A 27,943-nucleotide genomic window follows, 5' to 3' on the forward strand; every position below is an offset into this window, starting at 1 on the left:
GCGCCTTGTCATTTTCAGTCATTGGCTGATCAAAGATTTTTTAAAACTACAATAATCGGATAATCGGGCCATCGCTCAAGTGTTGAACTGTGATAAGTTTATTTTAAGGTTGTAGTGATTTATCTGATGTGCATTTAAGTGATTTAAAGTATATTATCAAAATGCTTATCAAAGAATAGTAAGTAATAAATAAGGTTATATTGTGTCCTTCTGTGAATAAGAATCGATTTTTAGTTCGTAGAATAAAGCTTGTATCTCTTGAGGGTCGCAGACTAAATTTCCTGTTTTGTCTCAATGTAATAAAAATAAGTTTATTGCAAAACCGTAATTTATCTAATTGTACTGACAAAGAAAAGTCGCACAGCTTTTTGTTATGGCAGATGATTTCATACAAATTTGTTTCTCGTAACAATATTTATAGCCATATGGAAAAGGTTAACACTTTGTTTTTTTCTTTCAGTCGTGTTACTCTTCCATTAACTGTTGAAGAGGTAAGCATATAAATACGAACTTATTCTTCTTTCGGAATATTATATTTTATTATGTATGAGGACAAACAAATTATAAAAAAGATTAGACCTGTCTGGCGGTTTCATCTGCGTTGCTCTGGGCTATTGTGCTCTGGGCCTTTAATTATTTCTTATTAGCATAAATATAAAAAATAAATTATCTTTGTTTAACAGACACGCTAATAAAGAAAGATTATTAAAACTCCAACAACAAGTCCATAGAATTGCAGATTCTAATATACAAACTCTAGCGTAGTTTTTTAATAAAAGGATTTTTTCACTACTACTACTACTTCAAATTAAGGCTTTTACTAGCCAAAATCTGATTGGTAAAAAGTTAAACTTTTAGTCAATTTAGTTTGGCTATAGTTCTATGTGTTACATAATTTATATTTTTGGAGATGTCACTGCCACATAAGTGTTTTTCAAAAATGGATATGTTTAGTGAAGGTCAGTGTCAGAAAATATGCAATGATGTTTCCACTGCTGTTTCTACCAGTCCTTGGTTAACTCGTGCCATATCTCAGTCACCACGCTGCTAGCTATCTCTGTGCAAGATTTCCTCGTTATCAATTAAATTACTAAGCCAGGCATGTCAAAGGTAATTTCTATTTAATCCTGTAGGAAAGGTGCTTTTACGAGACAGGATGTGATGTAAGCAGTCTTTGTGCCCAATTTTATCTAAACCTTCAAAAATACACTTTTACAGTAAAAATAGTATGTAGAAATAAATCTATAATAGGAATTTAAGAAGTCATGGGACAATTTCTCTCCACTACAGAAGAAAAAATAAAACAAAATCTAACTAAAGCTTAACACATCTAATAAATAAAACAAGCTGATTGCTCTGAATCTGATGCACAGAATTTAAAATTCAATTTTATGAAAATTTATTTCAGTTAATGTTTGAACATTACTGTTCATTTGTTCCTTAATAGTTTTATTCTTATCGCTCTTAGTTTTATACAATGTAATATTGCTTGGTTATGAGTTAAAGTTTAATCGTCACTCCAGTGACAACTCTTCCCCATTCGTTTGTGTCTTATAAAATGAGGTATAATTGAAGTTATGAAACCATAAGCATATTCTATTTATTACTATTAATATTTAATTAATCTTCTTTTATTATCAGATGACTGATAAAATTTTCCAGGAAGCTTAACATGATAATTTCATTGTATATTTGATAATCGGTAATAACTATGTTATATAATATATTATTAGGTTGTACTTGATGTTAAATATTATAACATCTGGCGTTGGACAAAATATAAATAATATTTTGTTTTTTTAACCATTATAATTGGCCCAAATGATGGAAGGAATATAATTCAGACCAAAAGAAAATGTTATGTAAGTCCAGCTTTACAGGCTCATGGTGAACCGATTTCAGAATGCAGGTCATTACTGGTGACATACACATTAAAATGACTGGTAATCCTTACTACTATTATGTCTAATTGTATATAACCTGCCCTGTTGCCTGCATTGTTTACAAATCCTTTGGGAAACGTTTTTCTGGGATTAAAAGTAGCCTATCAATGCTTAAAATTAAGTAAATTGGTTGCTTAGTTACATACAAACACACTAGCATTTATAATATTAGTACTTAAGTTATTTTTTCTACAACTGCAACAATCTTGAAGAAATTTAGTACAGAGATAGTTTGCATCCTTGAAAATATATCCATAACATACTTTATTGCCTTGAGAAATCAAACATTTGAAGTCAATGCAACCATTGACTTCAAATTTTGCTGTGTGTAGATATTTGGTCTCATATAGCTAAATATATCTATGTATATTTAAAATTTTAAGACTTCTTACTACTAAATAAAAATCTGTGCAGCGGTTTTAGTTTGAAGAGGTAATTAAAAATTAAAGTCTTATCTGAAAGGAACTTTGCAAGTTTTCCGGGATCTTAATGCATATGTTGCTTTTGCAATCGCGAGGCACAGCCAATTCAACATATACGTAACAGGGGCTGGGAAACTGTAAAGCGTGTTATGCGTTCAACGCGGATAATCCTTGACCTAGTACCGGTGCAGTCTTGACCTCGCATCTCTTCCACCAACGGCAACGTTCTGAGTACCTATTATGCAACGAAATTCGCGAAAACTCACGCCACACACGTACCGATCTCGTAAATTACACTATGTAAAGAACATTTAAGAAGACCAAAGTACATTCAATACGAATATCATGAACTATATAAGTTATACCTTTAAAAAAAAATGTTCTACACCTAAAACATCAGTCTCAAAACTCTCGAAACGCCTACCATTTTCCTTTTACTGTTCCGTTAAAAGCTCTTTATGTATAAACAGGTATACATATTCAAAGGCACAGCGGACAGGACACTACTGTGGTTTATTTAAGTGTGCATGCATGACAATAATTGACGACAAACTGTAGAAGCATGTTAGCTGCTTTGCTAGTACACCTTTCTTGACAAAAATACCCTATTGGGTATTTTTATTTGGGTATTTTATTGTGACCCGGTAATCGTACCCAGGCTCGCGATCCGTAGTCGGAAATTTATATTATTGAACACTAACTTATAAAAGCGAGTATTGCAAACATCACATAGGTACCACAATTGCAAACGTCTGATCATTCGTTACGTTTATTAAAAACGGTTGCCCGCGACTCGCCTGCGTAAACATTTCTGATTAATAAACTTTACATACTTTTAACTGATATTCTACATAATATACAACGAGAAACTGCATCACATCGCCCGCCCGTACTATTACATCGTTTTCGCTTGCAGCGAAAGCACGCTATACCATCACTCCCGATTATTATCATTAACTAGGTATGTGATATTATTTAGTAGATAGGTATCAGACGGCTATGCTTGAACGAACAAATCAGTCTGTGTAAACAAAGGGTTTAGTCTATTAGTGACTCGCTAAGCTGTCTTTGCAAAATGAGTAGGCATACTCGACTTAGTGGATGCCATGGCGACCTCGACTTCACGCCTGCCTTTGCCTGCACTAAGGCGTTGCGCAAACATAGACACTATTAACGACACGGGATCATTTGACAGAAATAACTGCTACTTTATGATACTGGCAACAGCTGGACCCCGTGTCCTGTGTGCGAAGCTCGTACAATTGCATGTGATTTTGGTTGCCTTCAACTGACGACATTTAGTTCGTCGTTGCTTTCATTGAACTTTCTGATTGTTCGCAACTGTCTGAAAATCAAAAGTTTCTACGACTGCGTCGGTAGTGCAGTAAGTAGTGTCGTAATAACCGATTGTATGAAAACAAATTAACCATCGGTAGCTTGCAGTGGCGTGCATAGAGGGTATGCACAGGGTATGCAGATGATATAATAAAAATTGAATAAAATTTCTAGTATGAGTTATAAATACTTGAGGGTAGGATATTTTTACTCTTACAATGCCTATCTTTAAGTTTTTTTATAGCTTGTACTGGACATTTTCTTCATTTTATATCCTGTGCATACCCTCTATGCACGCCACTAGTAGCTTGTATCCAAAGCAAGGAACTAAAGAGTCTTTGTTCACACAGCTTCTTATAGAAAGTAACCAGCCCGTACCACCCCAACGAGTATTAATTCCTGATTATGTTTTGCCTTGATACAGCGACAGCAAAACTATGACACTTAGCTATAGGATAATACACCCTCCCTCTCATTCTCCAATGTTAACATACAAACTCGCGTAAGGTCTTCGGTTTTATCCGGTATTATACATATGATATTTGTTGGGAAGGCTTGCATTGGTTTGGTTTATGAAATTTCAGTTTATCCAGGAGCAGCCGAATACCTTATGAGCTTCAAATCAAATAAAATCAAATGCATTATGAAAATTAAGCTTAATTTGCTATACTCCGCGAAAAGCAGGAGAATCTGTATGGTGTAATTTATAATTTCTTCAATTCTTATACTCCACACCAAACCGATCTTGGGATGCTATACGAAATTTGCTGAGATCATCTGCCCTTGCAGATGTCGCGTACTGGCGCTTTTATTTGCCTGAATAAGAGAAAATCTATTTATCCAAACCATATTCTTGGAATGTCAACATTTCCTAAAAGTGCAAACATTGTATTGTTATGTAAAACAAGTGCAATTGGCTGTGAACACTTACCCTCTTGTCGATATCGCGTACTCACGCTTTTATTTTTGATGATAAAAACTCTGGGATTCGAAGATATCTTATTTAAATGCATGCATGATGTGTGACGTATCGTTACTTCACATTTCATACGCAATTGGCTGGGAACACTTGACCCTTGCAGATGACTCGTACTGACGCTTTTATCTGCATGGACAAAAGAAAATCCACTTATACAAACTCTGTTCTTGGAGTGCGGTGTTCGCTACAGCCTGCATCTCGCAAACGCGGTGCACTGAACAAAGAACATCCTTGACCCAGTGTCGATATCTGTATTGTCGATCCATCTAAACGCTTGTCTCTCCCCAGACCGATGTGATAGCTAATGAGAAGATGTTATTTAGTATCAAAATTGTAGAAATAACTAGTGTTTGTTCAAAGAAGATAATCGTCATTTTAAATAGTTTACGTACCCCTGTTCCTATTTAAATTATATTTAATTTATTATTAGGATCTGATTAATTGTTTTATAAAGACATTCATTTTTCATCTATCTCCTCTTTATCTGGGATGTTTTCCAGGTCCTCATAAAATTCATAGTTTCGGTGATAGCCTATTGGGATTTAGGGGGGAGATGAACGTACCCATCTTCTGTCCCAGGGAGGGCAAGTCGTGCCTGGAAGTTCTCGATAATGTTCTCAAAGCAAAGAGAAGTCCACCAATCCGCACTTCGCTAGCTTGGCGCCACGTCCTACACCGTTTTTATCCTATCTAGGTGGCGACCCGTGTCCTGTAATGTTGATGATGATGACTCCGTAAAAAGGACAAAATCACATCTAAATCTTGCAGGAATTCCAAAAGTTGCAATTGTATAAACCATACGAAACCCTGTTTTGTATTCTTTTTAAAACCTCTACTATACATTTGGGACACCCCAGACTGGCAATATACTACAGAATGACATTTGCAATACTGTGCGGCCCACTGGGGTTGTTTCGTGCGCTAACCATAAAAATATATGAAAATGATACCTATTTCTGACGTATAACGCTTGCTAGGAACTATACATCAACAAAGGATTCATTCAATGTCATATTAAATTTTTCTACACAGTAACAATTATAATTTAATATCTTCCTATTAAACAAAACTGAATAATTATGTTTTTCGCGTATACGGTATTCCACTCGTTTATTTTTTGTTTTACATCTTGTTTTAAGCGATAAACAATTAATCTGTTTTCCTGGGTTTTATTTCGGATTTAGTAAGTGAGTATAAAATATATTGTACTAGTATAAAATACATGTACTTTGATCATCCTCGTATAACTAAAATTTGTTTGTCCTCTTACATTATTTGCTTTTTGATTACTATTCGATGGGGTGAACCGGGTGAATGAATGAATGAATGGAGGTGGTATATAGCTTACGGCATTACTTTTCGTAAGTCTTTATGCATTCTTATGGAATAAATATGGAGCTTCATTCGCTATAATACCTACGCGACAACCAAACAGATCTGTACGGTGTCTTTTATAATTCAATTATTCGTTCTATACGCACTATATACTACAGAGTAATAGTGTGTTGTTAAGTTTTTTTATTCTACTACATGTCAGCCCTTGACTGCAATCACACCTACTGATAAATGAAGCCTGAGTCTGAGGCTAACCTTTTAGCGGTATGGCAGTTATAAGGAATATCCTTAGAAGTTTTTCACGTCATCGTACCGGAATGCTAAATTAATTAGGGGCACGACTTTGTCGATCATTGATAGTTACCAACTATCAATGGCATAAGAACCAGACGGACTAGAGAAAATACTGAAATTATAAATTCCCAAATAGATCGTGCTCCCCAGAGCAATCGAACCAAGTACTTAAAACTTATAACACCACAGTGCTTCCTACAATTGTATGTGATGCTAAATAATTTATAATGGTTTATTTTCTCCCCAGTACCAAGTTGGGCAGTTATATTGTGTAGCAGAAGTCTCCAAAAACGAAACCGGGGGTGGTGAAGGCATAGAAGTAATTAAGAATGAACCTTTCAAAGACTATCCCTTACTAGGTAAGTTGAATTTCATTATGTTCTTGTCTCATTATATAAGAACTGCACAATATAGATTTGGAAGGAGCTGATTTGCAATATTAAAAATTAACTTAACCCTGACACAGTAAATTGATACCACTATTGAGGTAATTGTGAAAAAAATTGAATTCGCCAATTTAGGTGGCGGCCATCTTGGTGACAAATTGTTAATCCAAGATGGCTGCCACCAAACTGTGGACACTATTTTTCTTTCACTAGTCCTTTACTTTGATACCATTATTGCGGGAGTTGTGAATAAATATGTATTCCGCCATTTCGGGGCAGCCGCCAGTGGCTAAGAACACTCCCGACTAAATCACCTTTCAAACAAAATCAAAATCGGTTTATCCGTTCGGGGGATACAATGCAACAGACAAACACACCGACACGCAAAATGCAACAGACAAACGTCCAGGGTTAGAAATTAACCCCGATATAGTTAGATACTTTAATACCATCTGGGAACTCGAACATTACCTATATAACATCTAGATGGGATAGGTATATGATGTGAAACTGCCAATGCGGTCTGTTTTGTATGTTCGACCGAAGATGAAGAGGTCATGATTTCGATCCCCGGGTCTGGAAGATGAAATAGTTTTGTGTTTTTCTACCAAGAATTTCCTAGTGTCAGCCCGGAGTTTGAAAATTGGCGGTGATTCACTGTTATGCTTCGGATAGCACGTTGAGCTGTCGGTCCCGCAGATAATCTCTTTCCGGTTGTGTCAGAGCTGCGTCCCATCCGACTATGAAAGTGAGAAAATAGAGAGTGCACCGGTGTTTGTACACGCACTTGTAAACTACAATATCTCCGGCGTAGGTGGAAAATGTTCCCTAGTTGAAAACCATCAAAATGGTTACTAGTTTTCAAAGCTTTGGTTTCACTGCATACGTTTGCCGAGCGCTGAACAATGCGCCCATACTGATACAAACGTTATCGTAAACGATATGATTCATTACAATAGACTGCAATAAAAATGGCGCATTATCGATAAAATTCGCGGCACGTAAAAGTCATTAAATACATTCAATTGTACCTGCAATAAATCTATATATACTTTACGTACTTTTAATAAAACTGTAACTAAGCTAAATATCCATATATTTTTGGTTCATGAAATAAATATTTAAAAAAACAGCAGTGTTTTCGATCTCTAAGATAGCTTGGCTGAATTGGAAACAATGGGGCGATGTAAATTATGCTTCCTGCGATATATTCTGTATAACTTGATTTGTGTAGACGTGAAAAAGAGCCACGAAAACCGTAAAAAACCTATAAAATCGTTAAAAATCTATATGGAAACAACTATCTATATGTACCTACCTATTGTATTTGAACGCCTTCGTAAATATAGTTGTTGGCCGTGCCTCCAGTATGTGATTGTATATTCATAATGGCCAATAACTTGCTCTCAGGATATAATGGATAAGCATCCTTTTTCGTACTCTGACGATTGCAAGCATCGGGCCTTAACTCCGAAGGAGTTTAAATAGAACAAGAGAATTTTTCTAACAAAAAATAAATGATTTCGATAGCAAATTTTATACCAACTAAAAGGATAATATGGTATTGTATAAAACAAGCTTAAACACTATGTTCTGCTATAAGCTTTCCGTCGCAATTTTTTTTTTAATTTTGATAGAAAATGTGGGTGTACCCCGATAAACTGAATACATCTGCGTAAACAATGTGTATTTATGCGATAAGGTAATGACGGTTGCTTAGCTGTAATTCTTTGAACAGTAACTTTTTCTGTCTCCGTATGTATTCTTCAGATCTATATGAAACCTAAAAACGTCCATTTCGGAATAAACCCCTTTCGGACAAAAAAAAATAATTTTGTAAATCTGCATTACTATACGTCATTTCTTTAAAAGACGGAGTTATGTTATACATAAATAACGAGAGAAACGGATATATAGCCTCCCTCTGTTCACAAACTGTTCTCGATGAAATCCGAATCGATGCTGACGTATGCCATTTTACCCTTAATGTAAGTCGCCGGCGTATAGTTTTGTGTAGGTAAATAAATTTATTGAACATCCGATCCGGTGAAAGTGGTCAACAAATTCGAGGTCGCCAACCTCGAATTCAATAAATACCGTTACATACTTTCAGGATCGGTTGATTGCGCACTTGCCCAACTGCCATTGCCATCCTATTCGTTTTAAATGTGAACGTTTGTATGTTCGTTACCCCTTACGAAACACTGTTAGCTAAGTTGGCCGAAAATTGGCATGGAGATTATACTTACCCAGAATTGACACGTAGATTTTATCCCGGAAAAGTCATATTTTCCTCCAGCAATAATTATAACAGAATTACACGCGTACAAGTCTCTGTTACTCTAGTCTGAATGCAACTAGCAGCTAAAAATAAATAATTTGCGTAATTTGTTTCAAACGTAAAGTTAACGCATTATGTACGTAAAATGTGACATCGACTTCAAAAGAAAAATAATTTTTTGGCTCGTCCACTTTTATCGAATATTTTTTATTTTCGGATTATATTATTTCGGATTATTTCGGACTGTTTTTGAATTTAATGTTGCCAATATTCATAAATACCAGCCATACTTTTAAATCAGCTTCTGCTCCAACCTTGACCGCCCTCGTTGTTTGAATGAAGGCATCATTAGATGTAGTGGCGTCTTTAATTCGTGAAACAAAGGCAAACCGTGGGGGAATATAACAGGCTGTAGTGTCTCAATTGTCTTTTATTTTGTATTCAAAATAAAATTGCCCAAACAAACTATAAGCACCCAGTCATTTATTTTATTATTAAAGCTTTACTCAAGACTTCGTCGTTCTGACGGATTCTCTCTGCTGTATGTTTTGTGTTAGCACGAGTTTTGCACGCTCCTAATTGAAGGTTCGTTTCCAGTATCCGATCCTCTGTAACGTAAAAATTAAGATTAATGTACTTTGGTTCAACATGAACCTCGTTCATAAGCTCCACACTACTGCAGCAAACGCTTGGCAAAGTATAAACAGGTTTTCGAAATTTGCGACACTAAGACGGGTACCATTAGGTTAATTTTGGCTTAGCGTTACAGTGTTTCGATATTTGAAAATGACGACGATTGCGAGCTTACCTCGTGCTAGGGGTACAGGAGCTCCGTGCGACTGGCAAGCGATGTCATTTATCCACCTCTTGGGTGTTTACCAACGCTAGGTTTTTATTTATTTATTATTTCTTAGCATCACAATTCGTTGAGCTGTTAATAATACTGGTTCTAATATCAATTGGATTACCCACTTCTTGAAGTCTTCTCTATATGCCTTCATTTTTTAATCGGAAGTAATAAAATTAATCAAGCTATCAAATGTCCTCTGCAAACGATGAATAAAGACAGTCAGTAGTTTTTTATTCTTTTTTTTATGATGGTAAGTTAAAAACCATCGACTGTAAACATAGCAACACTTCACAGAGCTGCATGTGACTGCCATGTCTTACAAAGTGCCATCCTGTCATCTACGTGTGAACCCTCGTTTGCCTGTAATTAAACCGGCAACCACGCTCTTCAGACCGGAACACAGCAATACTGCTTGTTGTTATAAGCATGACGACAAGATATTTCCCCGGGCGAGCTCTGTCGCAAAAAGCTTTACTGCTAAAGCTATTAAGCGTGGTTTTTCATTAAAAAATTGCTCTTTAGTCAGACAAACTCCCAATCAATCAAGTTCGATGCGTGATACAAACGGATCCTGCACTACTTGTGGTCCATGTATTGAGGATGACGGTAAAAAAAAAGATCTTTATGTCAAAGTAGGTTCATTTCAAAAGGTAGGTACTGTAGCTTAATAGATCATTATGTAGAGCGTCAATTGTTATAATAAGATACATTTTAACTTAAAGTAGAACATAGTTGGTAAGAAGTTTGTGTAGTGTATTGTAATAAAACAGTGATAATCATAACATCATCAGGCATAGGCGTCTTTTCTCATTATACAGAGATTTATATGAAATTCCAACAGCACTGAATCAGAGTGGTGGATAAACTGCTTCAGCAGCAGGGCTAGCACGGGCGGGAGATAAAATTTTTATCCCCCGATTATATCCCCTGACAAGTAATATAATTAAAGTACCCACCTGCTAAATCACTGGAACATGGAATAGGAGTTTACCCCCGTCTATTAAAACACATATGTTATATGGATATTATTTCCACTTATGCGCCAGTGCTCTGAGAGTTGATAAAGCTGTGGGAGAAAATGAATTTTTATCCTTTCCCCGGGGAGATAATTGTCTCTTGCCCATGCTAGCCGTGCTGGACTAGAACAGGCAGGAGTCAAAAATTATATCCCCCGATTATATCCCCTGACAAGAGATATAATTAACGTGTTCACATGCTAAAGCACGGGAACCTGGAATAGGAGACTCTTATTATTACACATTTATTATTTTCACTTGTGCACTAGTGCTCTGAGAGTTGATAAAGCTGTGGGAGAAGATAAATTTTTATCCTTTCCCCGGGGAGATAATTGTCTCATGCCAATGCTAGCAGTGCAGTGTGGTTAGACTTAAATTTATTATCAGTCAACCGACCTATATTCAGTCAGTTGATAAAATATAAGAGGGATTCGGTAAAAATTTAATCCGATGTTCTTGTTCTTTTGCGTTCCGTATATATTAGTATTTTTTATTAAAAAAAAAAAAATGGGTCAAAAAACTAGTTATTTATCAAACATACTTAATTGGGTTAAAAAAAAACGTCATTTGTGAGAATTTTAATGTTTTGAACCCTGGCAACAAGTGTTAGCTATAAAAACAAGTTTAGTCCGTATGTTAAATTCGTATTCGTAGATATTTTAAACGTACCAACATTAAACTGTAAATACACTAGTCTATTGCATACCTACAGTACATTTTATGCATAACAACATATATATTTTTTGTCTGTAACAAAAAAAAACAAATAATATATAAATAAATATATATATATTGTAATGTTTGTTATTAACAATTATTAAAACTCAAGACAATTCCATCATCCTCCTTTGTGTTTTCTTCAAGCTGGGTAGTTTGAAGAAAACACAAAGGAGGACCCGACATTGGCGAAGTGAACTGTGCCGTGCAGGCATGTCAATAGCCATTTACCCAAAGAAGAAGAAAAAGTAGAATGCTTGATTATCATGGTTTTTCGGTTCTCACCAAGTTAGCAAAGCTCGAAGTTTAAAACTCACATACTAGATGATAATAGATTGCAGACTACCCAAAAACAACGTACTGAAATATTTTCTACAACGCTGCTTTCATGAGACACGATTGCATGAAAAAAGTCTTACAATATCTTACAATCCTAGCTTATGAAAAACATCGTCTGCTACATATATTATTAAATAAATAAATTAATTATTTTGTCTTTTATATTTGAAGCGATAAGAAGTTTTTTAATCAGATCGCAAAGTATTTTTTTTTTTACCGTACGTATAATAATAAAAGAAATTCTTTGCGATCCATAATAAATGTTCGAGTACGAGTTCTTTACGTTTAATAATTCGCCATTAAAATTATTCTGAAACTATTTTAATACAGAAATTAGTAATCCTTACACAAACATTACTAATGGCCTGAAGTTATTTCGACCTTATGTTAAGTGGCTTCTATAATGTTTTAGCCGCTATACTTATAATAAGCCAGTCAAACAAACACCAACTTTTCTGGTTAAAAAAAATATATAAACTTTACGTATTACAAAAAAACTGTTCAATTTATCATATACCGGAGGTGAATATCAAAATATAGGTATAACAGTTCCGATATTTAGTAAATACTTATCAGTTATAGCCTTATCTGTACCAAAATCATCGATTATTATTATCATTACGGAGCATAATTATGCGTAAGCATGCCGAAATATATGGTGCAGTAACATTGTATTTATTGTTTGCGTCATAAAAGTTAGTTTCCATGAATTCATCGTCTGCTAAAATTTTCGATTCTGTGAAGTGACGTCACTTAATTTACACAGATGACCGATGTTTTCTTAGGTGTGTAGCGTGTAGTAGATTTGATAAAATATTTTTACTTCCTTGCCTTAACCTTGGTTATAAACGGAGAACTGGTTTTTGTTTTATCATTACTTCAAAATGTTGGTATCTTTACATACATACTCAACCTGTAATACCTTGATACGATTCCAGCTCGGCTAGTTTGGGCAGAACACGTTTTGTTCATGGGGTCAGGACGAACTGTCTATTTTCTCACACAGTTTTGTTAACTCTCCGAACATGGGCGCACCGGATATGATATCCAAACTATAAACTGCCTATGTTAAACTCCCTGGGTATGCCCTCCCTGTGTCAAAGAGATGTAGAGTTCTAACCCACCACGCTGATCAAATGTGGGTTAGCTGACTTAACGTAGTGAAACTACTTTACAATTATTATCAGGAGTGATTATGACCGACGCAATCAGAGTCTTTAGTCATGCACCCCATCCAGACACCGACTTGTATGAACGTCGCTTAACCAACCACATCGATTGATTTGCACTGTCGCAACTAGGCCTATTGTGATAGTTATTTTCTAGAGTTGATAAATGTCTTTTAAGTTGCATTATAATGTTACGATTCACGAAAGCTCTAGTGACGGTTACTTCAAGCTAAAAAATTATAAAGACAATCACGTATTCATCACTGTAGTTATTTTGTAAAAAAAAATATAGGAACTGTTAAAAACTCATTTCATTTAGTATTTAATCAGGTAGTTAATTTAATCAATTGTAAAAAAAAATAATCTTTTATCTTTTTCTTTATCACAGGTGGCAAATACTCATCTGGCCAATACACATATAAGATCTACCATTTGGCATCGAAGGTGCCAGCATTTATAAGACTTTTGGCTCCAAAGGGTTCATTAGAAGTTCACGAAGAGGCATGGAATGCCTATCCATACTGCCGGACAGTATTAACGGTTAGCTATATTATAACATATTTAAATATTTTGTTTATATTTAAATTTATATGTAATATATAATTTTTTTCTGTTTAATTTTATAAGTCCAGTCCAGTCCAGTCCAGGGATTTGAACAACATTTTACTCACTTTTATTCTTCTTCCCCAGAACCCCGGATATATGAAGGAGAACTTCATAATTTGCATAGAATCCTTGCATGTACCAGACGTCGGCGATCAAGCCAATGTAAGTACCTACTCGTAGCAGCGATTTGTTAATTAATTCATTAATTAAAACTGCTAGAAGTCAATTACTGAAATAATTAACTAACATTATCAACCCAGTAGCTGTTTGCAGCGTTCTTCGTTCGCGTTATTTACTCGATCGATCGAGTTCGGTCCCCCTAAAATAAGATGGAAGCCCTAACCACTATGCTATATTTCACAGCCGGTTGGCGCAGTCGGTTAGATTCCCGCAACAGGAAAAATGTTTGTGTGATTAACATTAATGTTTTTCAGTGTCTGGGTGTTTCTCTGTACATTCATAAAAATCTGCTATCTTAGTACCCATAACACAAGCTACGATTAATTTTGGGCTAAATGGCGGCGATGTGTGTATTGTCATATTATATTTATATACGATTCACTTAATAATTAATAATTGTACATAATACCTAACTGTGTAAAATGTAAAAAATTATCAATGTTAATTAATGACTTAAATTTGTCCACCAATCCGCACTGGGCCAGCGTGGTGGACTACGGCCTAAATCCTTCTCATTGTGGCAGGAGACCCGTGGCCTGGAGTGGGTCGGTAATGAGTTGATATGATGATGGTAATGATTGACTTAAAAAGGGAAAAGGACTGTTAGTAAAAAAAGTATCTTGTCAAGGCCGACATTTTGGTAATGCAAAATAACATAAATAACTGACGGCCGATTGGCGCAGTTGGCTGCGACCCTGCTTTCCGAATCCAAGGCCGTGGGTTCAATTCCCACAACTGGAAAATGTTTAACATGAATGTTTTTCAGGGTCTGGGTGTTTATCTCTCTTAATATATATAAATCTCCTGTCACGATGTTTGTCCGCGATGGACTCCTAAACAACTTAACCGATTTTAAATTAAATTGACACACCGTGAGCAGTCTGGTCCAACTTAAGAGATAGGATAGCTTAGATCTTTAATTATAGTCGCAATTTTATTTTATTGCAAATTATTTGTCTATAATTAATTGACAGTCACATGTTATATATATACTACTATACTCATTTAAGGCTTAGCGATACTGAATACTTTAAAAACAAAATCAAACGCAGACGAAGTCGCGGGCAACAGCTAGTATATTATAAGTATTCACGTTTATTATTCATAAAACTTTGTTCATCAGTTAGTACTAAGAAGTACTTACCATAAAACCAGCTACGCTTGCTTTGGGATTAGATGGCGATGTGTGTATTGTCGTAATTTATTTGTTTATTTATTTTTAATTATAAAAAGGTCATAAAATGTACTTTTGCTGTAGTTCACCTTCACTGTAGTTAACTATACTTTAAAACAAACGCCCAATTATCGAAGGAAAATAACGTATAACGACTGTTGTCCTTATTAATAAGGAGGTAATGATTTGTTTCGACGGGCTCTAAACGAGTGACCATGATTGAAGTGGCTACAAATTAACCCCGTGGTAAGGTCAAGTAGATATATTCAAGCCTTCACTGGGGCTTAAATCAAATCAATGCAGCAATTATACACGTAATTCATTGCCATATGAATGAAAACAGTCATGAGTGATTTAACTGGTCCGATGAAATGGAATTTGCTAAATTTTCACGAACCTGTTATAAAATTAATTCCTCTTATATCTTTCCTTTCCCCAATTTACGAAATTCTACCCGAGAAATCCATGAAAGAGAATTGATATTTCTAAATTGCCAAGATTTCTATGACCGTTCTTTTCAGTATAGTGTTAAGGGTTTTGGACTTGGCAGTCGTTAAGCTGGCATTCCTACTTACTAAACCTATACATTCAATATTGTGTCTGTTTGTTTATTTGTTTGTTACTTAAATTCGGCCTAACCTCTTATCCGGCCAACCATCAATAAAGGATAAATTTTCAGAATGAATGGATAGGTGGATCGATCTACCGCGGGCGCGTACGAAGCGCTTCGCATCTTCGTTTCTGATCCGCACCGCTAGGATCTGGAATGCCCTTCCAGCTTCCATTTTCCCCAGTGCCTACAATATGAGTACCTTCAAATCAAGAGTGAATAGGCATCTTCTAGGCAAACGCGCTCCACCTTAGGCTGAATAATCGCTTACCATCAGGTGTGATTGCAGTCAAGCGCTCGTCTGTAAACATTGTATTCATAATATTGCAGAGAATATGTTGTTACCTATGTAAGGTAAAATATGAGATGCTCATAAGAACGTGATAATGAATTCACTATTCTTGACTACCATATCACGTCACTTTATAAAAATAAAAGTCAATACGCATTTTGTCTATTTAAAATTATTACGTTGTTGTTTTCACCTATAGTAGTGTATCAAAGTTTTAAGCCAGCCAGCAAAGTTATGTAATAAGTTTGTCGTCTACTTCACAAATACAAATCGTTCAGGTGTGTAACGTGCGTGCTGCTAATTATAACTTGAGGACCTTCGAGGTAGAGTGAATAGGCAAGATCACACCGCCAAACAACTTTTAAATTAAAAAAAATATTATTATGAGTAAATAACTAAAGATTATTAAAAATTTAAGGTAATAAAATCATGTCTGTTGTATGGGAACCCCCTTAAATATTTATTTGATTCTGTTTTTTAGTATTTATTTTTGTAGCGGCAACAGCATCTGTTTCACGGTTCAGGTAATAAAGCCTGGTGAGAGATGGACAGTAAGACAGGCAGACAGTCGGGCGGACAGCAGAGTCTTAGAAATAGATCTAGTTTTACCGTTTGGGTACGGAATCCTAATTAGACAAAAAATATACTTCATTTGTGCAAATAACCTTTTAACATAATATTATATGTTTATGACTTGCTTCTGTTGTTGAGTATTCAAGGACGTTGAACTATTTATTGTTGAAACATTTATTTATTTACTTCCGTATCCACTCCTGCTAGAATTTACTCGTCAAGGGTAACGTTAGTCCTGCCACGTGCGAGAGGCCACTTGCGTAACTGGTAGCTACGTCTTAATGATACTTAATAAACGCTTTGTTGTGATACGCTGTGAAAAACGTACAGAGTTAATAAATATACTGGTACAATTACTCGTTTGCAGTTTTTAATCTGCCACTTCATCACTAAATGTCTTGTTATAAATAACCTATAATATATATATTATGTAGATACTTTGTTGCTCTGAAACTAAAAAAAGATAGCTAAATGGAAGGTCGCTGATATTACTCAATGAGTCGTGAAGCTGAGTAAATGGTGGTGAGGCCTATTAAATAAATAAATATATACTACGTCAATACACACATCACCACCTAGCCCCAAAGTAAGCGTAGCTTGTATTATGGGTACTAAGATAGCTGTTGAATATTTTTATGAATATAATACATAAATACTTATAATATACATATAAACACCCAGACACTGAAAAACATTCATGCTCATCACACAAACATTTTCCAGTTGTGGGAATCCTATTGACCAGCAGGTATCCAAAACATGATCACTAATTATTTATGAGTCTCAGTAGTGAAATTAGTCGCTCAAATCTGCCTCGTTGGCCTAGATGAGAGCATGAGGCCCTGAGTGCTTTCCACGGGTCGCGCCAATGAATAGTATTTAGGATTAATATGGTTAGCTCTCGCCTAAAGTTCAAGGTGATTCACCCCGTGCCTCGTAGAGCACATTAAGCTGTCAATTCTGCGCCTGTTCTCTTTGCGGACGTGTCGGAGTTAGTCACGGCTCTGACGATCAGATTACTACTGACAAAGCTCCCTATCAGAATCTTCCGAAACCCCTTCACTCAAAGCCCGAGGGTTAACACTCTTCCTGGCAAAAACGCATTTAAGCCCGCGTTCGCTTTTAAAATCAGTAGAGTTACAGTCAGTAGAGTTACAGTAGAATACACACAATCGGGAAAAAAAATGTTGTTGGACACTCAGTGGGTGAGGGAAAGTCTGAGTATAATTTCGTGATAATATTTTATTTCTTAAAAGAGAAATATCTGATAAAGAACCATAGTGAGCAACATGCAAAGAAACGAGTGATGAAGCTTAATTGGCAGAATGCATCGAAAAAACTTTGAAATCGCATGGTAGCGGAAAAGCGATCTCGCATAGTGTAGACCATCCACCCTAGTGTATATAACAACATCATCAGCATCTTACGTAAAGTGATCTTTTGAAAATTGCAGCGTGTACATTTAATGAATTAAGGTTGTCGTCATCATCATCATATCAACCCATTACAGTGCTTCTACAGGGCACGGGTCTCCTCCCACAATAAAAAGTGTTTACGCCGTAGTCTACCACGCTGGCTCAGTGCGGACACACCTTTGCCTTTTAAGATCTTTATTTCTCAACAGAATTACAAATATTCGCTTAGTAGGGAAACATTAAACTTAAAACTATAACATTTTGTGAGCGTACACTATAGTAGGTACATATAAATCTATAAACTATATCTTCTATTAGCATAACTAAATGCAGTTAAAATATAGAAGTTCTCGTTATCTTTTTTCAGGTACACGAGCTACCCCCCGACAAGCTCAAGATCCGCGAGGTGGTGCACATCGACATCGCGAACGACCCCATGTCGTCCGCCGACTACAAGCCGGAGACCGACCCCACTAAGTTCAAGTCCGTCAAGACCGGGCGCGGCCCACTCGTGGGGGCCAACTGGAAGAGCGAGCAGAACCCCATCATGACGTGCTACAAACTCGTCACCGCCGAGTTCAAGTGGTTTGGTCTACAGGTGAGGTACTTTCAGCTTACCGCCCAATATTTCTAAACTGTCCTGTAAGATTCGAAAGTTCGAAAAAATACATTTGTAATGAAAACATTTTAAAACACACTTTACACTTAAAAGTAGCAAAAATATCTTTTATTTTATAATGTAGGTTAGAAGAAATGGTTCTAATCTTACCTTTTAGTAACGTTTCGACTTTTATTTGCACGGCCGATTGACGCAGTGGGCAGCGACCCTGCTTTCTGAGTCTCGCCGAGCCGTGGGTTCGATTCCCACAACTGGAAAATGTTTGTGTGATGAACATGAATGTACTTCAGTGTCTGGGTGTTTATCTGTGTATTATAAGTATTTATGTATATTATTCATAGAAATATTTAACAGCCATCTTAGTACCCATAACACAAGCTACGCTTTCCTGGGGGCTAGATGGCGATGTCTGTATTGTCTTAGTATATTATTGTATTATTTTATTTAGTCTTCAATCGCGTGCACTTAAGACATCCATAAAAGCACTTCCTAATCATAAAAACACTTCATACCCATATTAACTGTTATATCTTGTTCATCTGACCTTTCGGTAATCGAACTTCTAGGCGTCATAAATATCTGCCTTCCTAGTCACGTTGATAAAATAAAAGTTATACTGTGTATATGCGTACTCCATGATACTTTGAGAGGAGATCTCATAAGATAGGTAACAAAAAGAAAAAACACTTGTGGATTCATCATATTATTAGTTTGGACTATGAACGTAAAGACAACACTACTACATAGTCACCAGCACAGACGCAATGTTGCCTGTTTATCGGTTTTTTACCGGATATACTTCGGTGAGTGTGCTCAGGAACTTCACAATCTTGTTCCCCCTTCCCCGTTCTACCACAGAACAGCGAGACACCGAGAGCGGTGGCATCCTTATGTGGTTGATATCCCATCAACACGCACGAAACGTTTTTTATCCACGTTTCTGATACGTGCCGCTAAGATGTGGAACGCCCTCCCGGTAACTGTGTTTCCTGCCACGTATAATTTAAGTACCTTCAAGGCTAGAGTGAATAGGCTTTTTCTAGGCAAGCGTGCTCCAACCTATACCTCATCATTGCTTTCTAACGGGCATGATTGTCGTCAAACGCTGGCCTATCGTTAATAAAAAAAAAAAAAAAATTTATTGCTGAGTTACTTACTGGCATTTGAATTTGCTTTCTAATTGGTGTTTTGTATTTTTAAGTTTCCGAGATCTATGTATTAGTAATTCAATAAACGGATGAACTCAACTTGTCTCTGGGGTCTGAGACAGTTTGTAATTAACATTTATTGTTGAAGTAGGGCAACTGACAATTTAACCAGCTGTTTCCACTAGGCGGAGACAATGTACGAACAGATGTTAATTACGCACCTGTTGTCATATGCTAGATATCATTTTACATTATAATACTAGTCTGACCAAAAAAATATCAATGTATTTGAAGATTTCTTGCAAAAAATAGGGCAAGTTTTTTTAAACCTGAATATAAGATGTAATAAAAAAGCTGTTTCTTTGTGTGACAATCGGACTATAATTATTAACATTTTTTTGATTTGTAACAATAAGGTTTAAATTTATTTTACAGAGCAAAGTGGAAAATGTTATTCAAAAATCAGAACGACGGTTGTTCACTATCTTCCATAGGTAAGTTGAAAACAAAAGAGTTCCTATATGCTATTATTTTTTTGTCTACATTACTGTTTGGTGCTGTCTATTATCTGTATAATTTTTAATGTGATGAAATAGGTACCGTTAGCTAAGCTCTTTATATTTTCTTTTCGTTACTGATTATAAGCTGATCGTACAGTTATTCATACTTCTACGTTTGTGCTAACGTCCAAAGACAATATTTGTTTATTTTATATATCAAGGTCATAACTTTCGGCTTAAATACAAGCATAAAATGCAAATAGTCTTACGGCCGAAATTAATATTGCATCCTCAATCCAACATTGGATATAACAAATGTTAGATTAACTTATATGTGTACAAAAAGATCTTTTACGGTCGGATTTTTAATACAGTTTACTAAACTGACAATTGCGAATGTCACTTTGAAAAAAAATTGTCCTGTTTATTTTAAAAGCAAGTTGAATCATTTGCAAACAACTTACATGCACAAAGCTAATGGAAACATACCATATTTATTCTATAGATTTATTTCAAATAAGGGTTACCCTTACTTTTGTAAGTAATTCATTTGACTCTTTTTGTCACAAAAATTGTGTTTTCATTAAAATCGGATAACACTGTAAACGTCATTTTACTCCAATGAAATAAAAATCCGACTTCACGACCTGATTAAGGTAGGTTACGAATGCTCGCTCAGATACAGTTGTTAGGAATTCAATATAGTAGTCTGAGGTGACATTTGTACATGTTACAAAGCACGCACATCTCGAACGCGACCAACTACACCCCAGCCTAATGAGAATATTTAAACTGTATGTGCGTGTGTGTTGATATTTAGGGCTTCGTACACAAAGGGCATAACGGGACCCTATTACTAAGAATCCGCTGTCCGTCTGTCTGTCCGTTTGTCACCAGGCTGTAGCCAGTTGAAACTTTCACAAATGATGTATTTCTTTTGCCGCTGTAACAACAAATAGGTACTAAAAAACACAATAAAATACATATTTACGGGGGCTTCCATACAAGAGATAGGATTTTTTTAGTTTTTTCATTATTATAGATGTTATGAAACCCCTCATGCGCGAGTAAGACTCTCGCTTGGGCGGTTTTTTTTTTAATTTTTTTGTTTGTTGTTACAGACACGTCTTCTGCTCCATCGATGACTGGTTCGGCATGACGATGGCGGACATCCGCGCGATCGAAGACCGCACCAAAGAAGAGCTGGAGAAGCTCCGTCGCGAAGGGGAAGTGCGCGGCATGCGCGCTGACAATGAGTAGACATACACGCGTGCGAGCGTGCGAACATGCATGCGTGCGAGTGTATGAGCGTCGAGCGCGGGAACATGTGCCACGTAAGCTGGCTTAATTGTAGTAAACGATTGTATTAAATTAATATTAGAATTTTATGAGGCACTAGTTTATGAATTCGCCCGAAATAACGTTATTTAGTCGTATTTAAAACTGATATCGTCACTTAAAATGCAAAACGTTCTGCGTGAATGTATGCTCGGATGCATGTGTATATAGCGGAAGTGTATAAGATTCCGGGAACTCGAATCTTACATCTTTTTATCCTACGGACGTCCACTTTTGAACATTGGTATCTTATTAGGTTTCCACTGTCTCGCGTGTCTTGTAGCATTTCCCTAAGATTTATTTCATGAAATATATTGACCTAATATTGCGACACCAACGTTCATTGGTTAATATAGCTTTACAGTTCATTAAATAATATCTTCTACCGAGAGATCATTTATGTTTCGAAAGGTGTATTATCACCACTACGTAAATATACTCCGGGCACAGTACCTTTTAAGCTTTCATTAAAGATGCATAGTTAGCGAAAATGTTTCAAAATTGTTGTGATGAAGTGTATAAAAAACAGGATTAAAATTGCCAAGGAGATCTTGCATATTAGTAAATCTAGTTTTTTTTAATTCAAATATGGATTTCGGATGCGTCATTAATTTCGGCTGTAAGACTTTGCATTTTGTGCCTGTTTAAAAAGACAAAAGTTTTAAAATAGAACCGATGTGACTTTTTGCGTTTCAAGTGGCGATATTGTTTCCAGGTGCCAGAACCATGTCTTTTCTAACTGTTCCTGCGTTTAACGTGTTGATTCACTCTCGCACAATGCCCGAACCTCAAAATCGGAGATTGCGTTATAAAACGACTGCTGGCAGTCGTGAGCTCATTATTTATATTTGCATATTATATTTAATATGTAAGGCCGTTTCAAAACAATATTAGAACACTTCATAATAATTCGACTCAACGTTAGTTAAATCAATTAAAATCAATTTATTTAATAGACTTAGATAAATGTTCCTATACTAAGAAGGAGGCAGTCCATTTTTTTATGTCGTGTAATATGTCTATATCTCACGAAGGCCATTTAGCCTCGGTCGCTCGTGGAAGAACAGCGTAACAACGTATGTGTGTCGGTAAAATATCAGAACCTGAGCATTCCGCCTCAATAAATCGTCGGCATACGATAAACGATGATACTAAAAAAAAAAGAGGCAATATTTTCTATTGGCGCTACAAAATTCAATATTATTTCAGTTTTCCAAAATTGTGACAAGTTATCAGCTGGTTGTTATTTCGGATAATTTTATTTATTGTTAACGGTTTTTGTGATATTAATGTCATATTTTCCACGTTTCCACAAAATATCCTCAGACGTATTTATTTTAAAAATGTGAATGCTATGCATGTGTTTGATGTATTTTCTTGCTATTCATTTCAGAGCACCGAGAAAATATATAGTTTTAACGTTGAGTCATTACTCAACGTTAAAACTATATATTTTACCATATAAGAACAATGCTCCATGACATTTTTGGACAGTCTCCTTTTACTGTGCACTATACTAGAAATCTGTTGTATTTATTGTTGTAACTTAATCTAGATTGAGCAATATAGCATAGTATTAAACATATTAATATAACGAATTGGCGTTTAAATTTTAGAATAAAAGCGCACGCGCATACCATCGCCACACATGTGGACAAATGTTTAAATACTTATATCTCGTTAGTACATTGGAATTCAGAACTATTCTAATCTTCTCTGCAGTCAGTATAAGGCTGTTGATTTATAAATGCTAATAAGAAATAAAACTTTAAGGCGTGGTCTGAATTAGAAACTCCCTACACGTTACGATCCGAAATCGGATGGTGTAGGGAGTCCTAAGATATCCGATCCTATCTGGTTTTTGGTCCAACTTAGGATCGGGACGTGTAGGGTGTCCTTTAGGCCTACTATACTCGTATTATAACGTTCACACAGCGATCTCGATTGGAGCGAGGGCATACAAACAACCATTAGCAAAATAATAATTTCATTGAAATTGTGGTATATAGATATTTAAATAAAATAAGTTGATGTAGTCTGTGGTTCCAGGTAGTGTTGTCGTTACCTATCATAAATAAATTTGAGATAAATAAAATATTTGGACATTTAGCAAACGAGAATCGGTGGGATATATTCATGGCATTTTAGGTCCGACTTCTTAAATATTTCGCTGTTTAATATATAAATTCCTACTTTTAAGTGAGATCCTGTTTAGGACAGGTTCTATTTGGCTGTTGTGTATTATATTAATATAGATATATAATTACATAGCGTTCCTTAAGGTAGCGCTTGCCTCAACTTTCCTCTATACCACCTAAATCGGATGACCACTGTACTATTAATTGTGTTAGAACCTACATCAATCTAGATTTCGATTTATCTCTTTGTTATAACCATTCTATATATGTAATCAACATAGTTAAATTACAATATAAATCTTGGAGCATCTCTATTTCAACTATATGTATTAGAATTAGAATAGTCTAGTTTACTCATAACTTCAAAACTAAGAGTTATAAATTTATATTGATTTGCTTTACCGTAATTTGTCTATTATCAAAAGTTGGTATGTGTACGAGTTCTTAATATTTTTTACTACTTCGGTATTACGTACAGTACAGTGCAAATTCAAATGTTACATACTAGGTCATAATGAGGGCTGATTTATTAAAGGGAGGGAATCCGCCTGAGATTATATACCTAGACGTAATTTCATAGGTTTCATATGCAACAAATGCCAAAAAGAAGAGATTTATTGGCGATAAAAAATCAGCCCAAAATTGTGTTATTTATTTATTATCAAAGGCAATCCATTTAAATTAACAGGACCCAAAAGTTAAATGAATTTCCGAGGGTCTATTGGCAGAAGCTTAAGGAACGCTGTACTTTAAGATTTATATTGCAAATAATTTCGCGTAATAGTCATGTATATTAGTTGAGGCACGATCGTTTAAGGGAAAAAAATTGTGGTGCAATATATTTTAACAATGGCATCGTACGGTTTAAAATCGGTAGCATGGTTTAATTTATAAAAAGGTATGTTGCAAAATGAACTATGGTGTAAGTTTTCATTCGGACGGGCGTTGATAAGTGTTTAATTTAATACGCAAAGTGCATTCGACTCTAAGCTCAATACCTAGCTTATAAAATTCTTCATATAGCCTGACTCCACAAGGCTATACTAAATATCCAACGTACGTACATGGTAACGTCCATATTTTTATCCAATCCCAAGACTCAAACCGGCGCTTCTTGTGATCGATTGCACATTCGCACGGCCTTAGTAATTATGACATTTACTTGCATATAGTAAAATAATTTATCTTAAAATACACCGGTATCCTATGTAGAGCAAAGGCATTATTATATATCGTGAACTATATTATATACCGCTAGTTGATTTCGGATTTCTATTTTTTTTGTCATATTTGTTTTGTACTTTTATTCGGATTTGGCATCACAAAAACCTATAACCTCCATTCGAGCCGGTAGGTGGCACTGGAATTTCTTGTAATTTATATGGAGTTCCGTAGAGGACGACGTCTGCCGGGTCCACTAGTTTTCAGGAAGACATCCCAGACCAGACTAGTTTTTCTTTATTTTTGTCTCCATATTTACATATTTTATTTTACCTCAGTGTTGCCGTTCGCATATTTTTATTAATAATTTGTAAATAAACACAATCATGACATTCTTATTTAGAATGGTTTAACCTAAACTAAACTCTTTTTAACGAACGCTCGAAAGTAAACTTAAAGGTTTTCTAATTATATGGTCACTGGTAATATGGTGTTATGGTAATTTTTTCTTATGATAATGGTTCAAATTGCAACGTCCTTGGTGAGCGTGTTTATTTATTTAAGTTTGTTATTTAACAAATCAGTATTTTCATATTTGAGTGACATTCCAGATTCTGTACCAAGAGCCATTTGTGAGCTATTTTGTATGAATTGCAGTGAACGATTTAACTCCCTTCAAAGCTCTCTTGTCTTACGTCCGAAATTAATAAGCTCATATTATTTATGCCGCTTGGATAAAAACAACAAACACAAATTACCAAAGTTTTTAAACAGTATCTTGCCCTATCATTTCACTCAAAACACATAGATAATGAATCCAACAATATAATTTTAAAAATACGTTTATGTTTATTTTTAAAATTATATGCAGATTTATCATGCGATGTTTCTATAAAATGATCAGTTAGTTTGTTAAAACCTTTGGTGATTTCCCTTGAGCGGTGTTGTTACTAAACGACGATATCCAAAATTCAATCTTACTTTTAACATGGAGAATACTTCGTCGATAAGAGATTGATTGCAATCTTGTGTTATTAATTTTGGACACTAAAGCGAACTGTGCAATGATACGCATATATAAATTGATGATAATACTAAAACATAATTTATTAACAGTATGTGTGTCAAAAATTGTTATTCTCTGGTTATCATTAATTCAGATATATCTTACGATGTTTCTTTTTTTTACTATTTTAAGATAATGTGGCCGTTTATTAGTTTTTATTTTCAGTTTAATTTCAGAACTCTTAAAATTATTTGCATAGGCCTTTGCACTTTGTTTTGGCCGATTTCGATCCTAATCTTTTAAAAATATCGAATCAATATTAAAGAGTAAAATGGACCTTATAGACACCGTTTTAAAGTCGTACATTCTGTACTTATGTTTTTTTAATTATTTCTTTTACAAACGTTCAGCTTGGATTGCAGCTGTAGAAGAAATATGGACGAAGTTAGGCCTTAAGACAAATTTATTTAGGTTCATTTTACTCTAGCATTGGAGATACACGTGCGACACAATAGTACTATTTTCCATGAGTTCTGATTTTATATGTTTCGGGCTTTGTTTACTGTTAATCTATGTTCTATTTACTTTTACATGAAATTAAAATACAGTGATATATATTTGGGAATAGTATATTTTTTTATTTATCTTATTGATAGGCCTTAAATAATAATTGACAACCCGCTTTTAGCATCGCATAGCGCTTTTGTATATTACCTGTATTTTTTATATTTTGTTTATTCTCTGTTTGCATTTAAGGTACTTAACTTTATCTATTTATGCCGATTCATATTACCGCATAATAGTTTATTTAAATTTAATGTTCAATAAATTAGTTTGTTTTGTATTGTGCTAATATTATTATCTATCCTCGCGACTGGTGTTACCCACATCAAACTATGTTGACATTTGACACAGTTACCAAAATAAACATTAATTATAAATTATGTACCCAGGATATTCTTATTTTAATAACCCAATAAAGTTAACAATGCATTTGCTATTTAGTACCGTGTAACTAATACTTTGGGAACGCTTCGTATTAAGTTACACACCTAATCGTCTGATTAAGTGTAATAAAATATCAAACACTATAATGTCAGAGTGACGAAATGAATACGTACGTTTAAAGCCTGATAAACTAAACTCTATTACAAGTCTGGCCGTCTGTCATAGTACTCTTAAGCCACAGCTTAAGCAAGGTATTGGGAAGTAAATGAAATTTTCACAGAATACATGCTACGGCAAATGATGTATTTTTAAAATCAATAATATAGAAAACGTTTAATAAAAATACTTTAGATTCTTTTTTGTAATTAAAAGTAACTGTTGTTTTTGTCTCTTGTGTTATGTTAAATTGTTTAGTTCTGCACATCCATATCCCAAAAACGGTTTTTTTTTTCAATTGTTTAGGTACTTATTCTTTTCTTGCGATAACTTTTCCAAGTCATTATAGGAGACTTAATATTTAAAGGTTATGATGAAATTTTATTAGTTAAGTTTGTACAATTAATGGAATGCAAAAAAATATGTATAATAAATAGTACATAAAAGAATATTTTCTGCTATAAACATATGGACAAATAAACGGCCACATCTACTTAATTAAAGCTTCCATTAATACTTGCATTATATTTATTACACATATTGTATAAAAATTAAATTAAATAGATTACGAAATAGGTATTACCAGTGAGATGTTATTAATTACGACTGGATGAATAAAACCCGACATATAAAATCCAACTCTGCAGAGTCTGCTACAACAACCAGCCTGTTGTTATTAATTGCCACAAAAGCTACTAAATAAGAGGCTGCTCTCCTGGCAGTTAGCAGGTTTAACATTAACTTCTTAAAAAATGCGATGGCTTGAAATCCGGTACAGAAATGTTTTAGGGCCATCAGTTCAAAAGAACTACCATATTCCTAACAGGTTAGCTCGCTATCATCGTAGCTAACAACAGATGAGATCCTAGTCAACTCGTTGACTGGTTGAACGAGTCTTGCTTATGGATACATAGTATTTCTTATGGCTAAGTATTTGCGATATAAAAAGACAAGTGTAAATTATGCCAACAAATATTCCAATGTTGTAGCGTGGCTAAATAAGCAAACACTAT

The 27,943-nt window shown here is 35.0% G+C and overlaps 1 protein-coding gene across 1 annotated transcript; it reads left to right on the plus strand.

Annotated features, from left to right (window-relative positions):
• On the plus strand, positions 1-26,774 carry LOC120628379 (phosphatidylinositol transfer protein alpha isoform). The gene is made up of 8 exons (XM_039896723.1): positions 1-178; positions 461-491; positions 6,556-6,667; positions 13,455-13,606; positions 13,757-13,834; positions 18,284-18,514; positions 20,119-20,177; positions 21,305-26,774. The coding sequence occupies exons 1-8, from the start codon at positions 162-164 to the stop codon at positions 21,441-21,443; spliced, it is 819 nt and encodes a 272-aa protein (XP_039752657.1). The 5' UTR covers positions 1-161; the 3' UTR covers positions 21,444-26,774.
• The last annotated feature ends 1,169 nt before the right edge of the window (positions 26,775-27,943 follow it).

This window comes from Pararge aegeria, chromosome 12, assembly GCF_905163445.1.
Source record: "Pararge aegeria chromosome 12, ilParAegt1.1, whole genome shotgun sequence".
Classification (NCBI taxonomy): Eukaryota; Metazoa; Arthropoda; class Insecta; order Lepidoptera; family Nymphalidae; genus Pararge; species Pararge aegeria.

Coding starts and splice junctions, on each gene's coding strand:
- LOC120628379 (XM_039896723.1), top strand. Junction 13,607..13,756: donor ACTGCCGGACAGTATTAACG/GTTAGCTATATT, acceptor CTTCTTCCCCAG/AACCCCGGATATATGAAGGA. Junction 13,835..18,283: donor ACGTCGGCGATCAAGCCAAT/GTAAGTACCTAC, acceptor ATCTTTTTTCAG/GTACACGAGCTACCCCCCGA.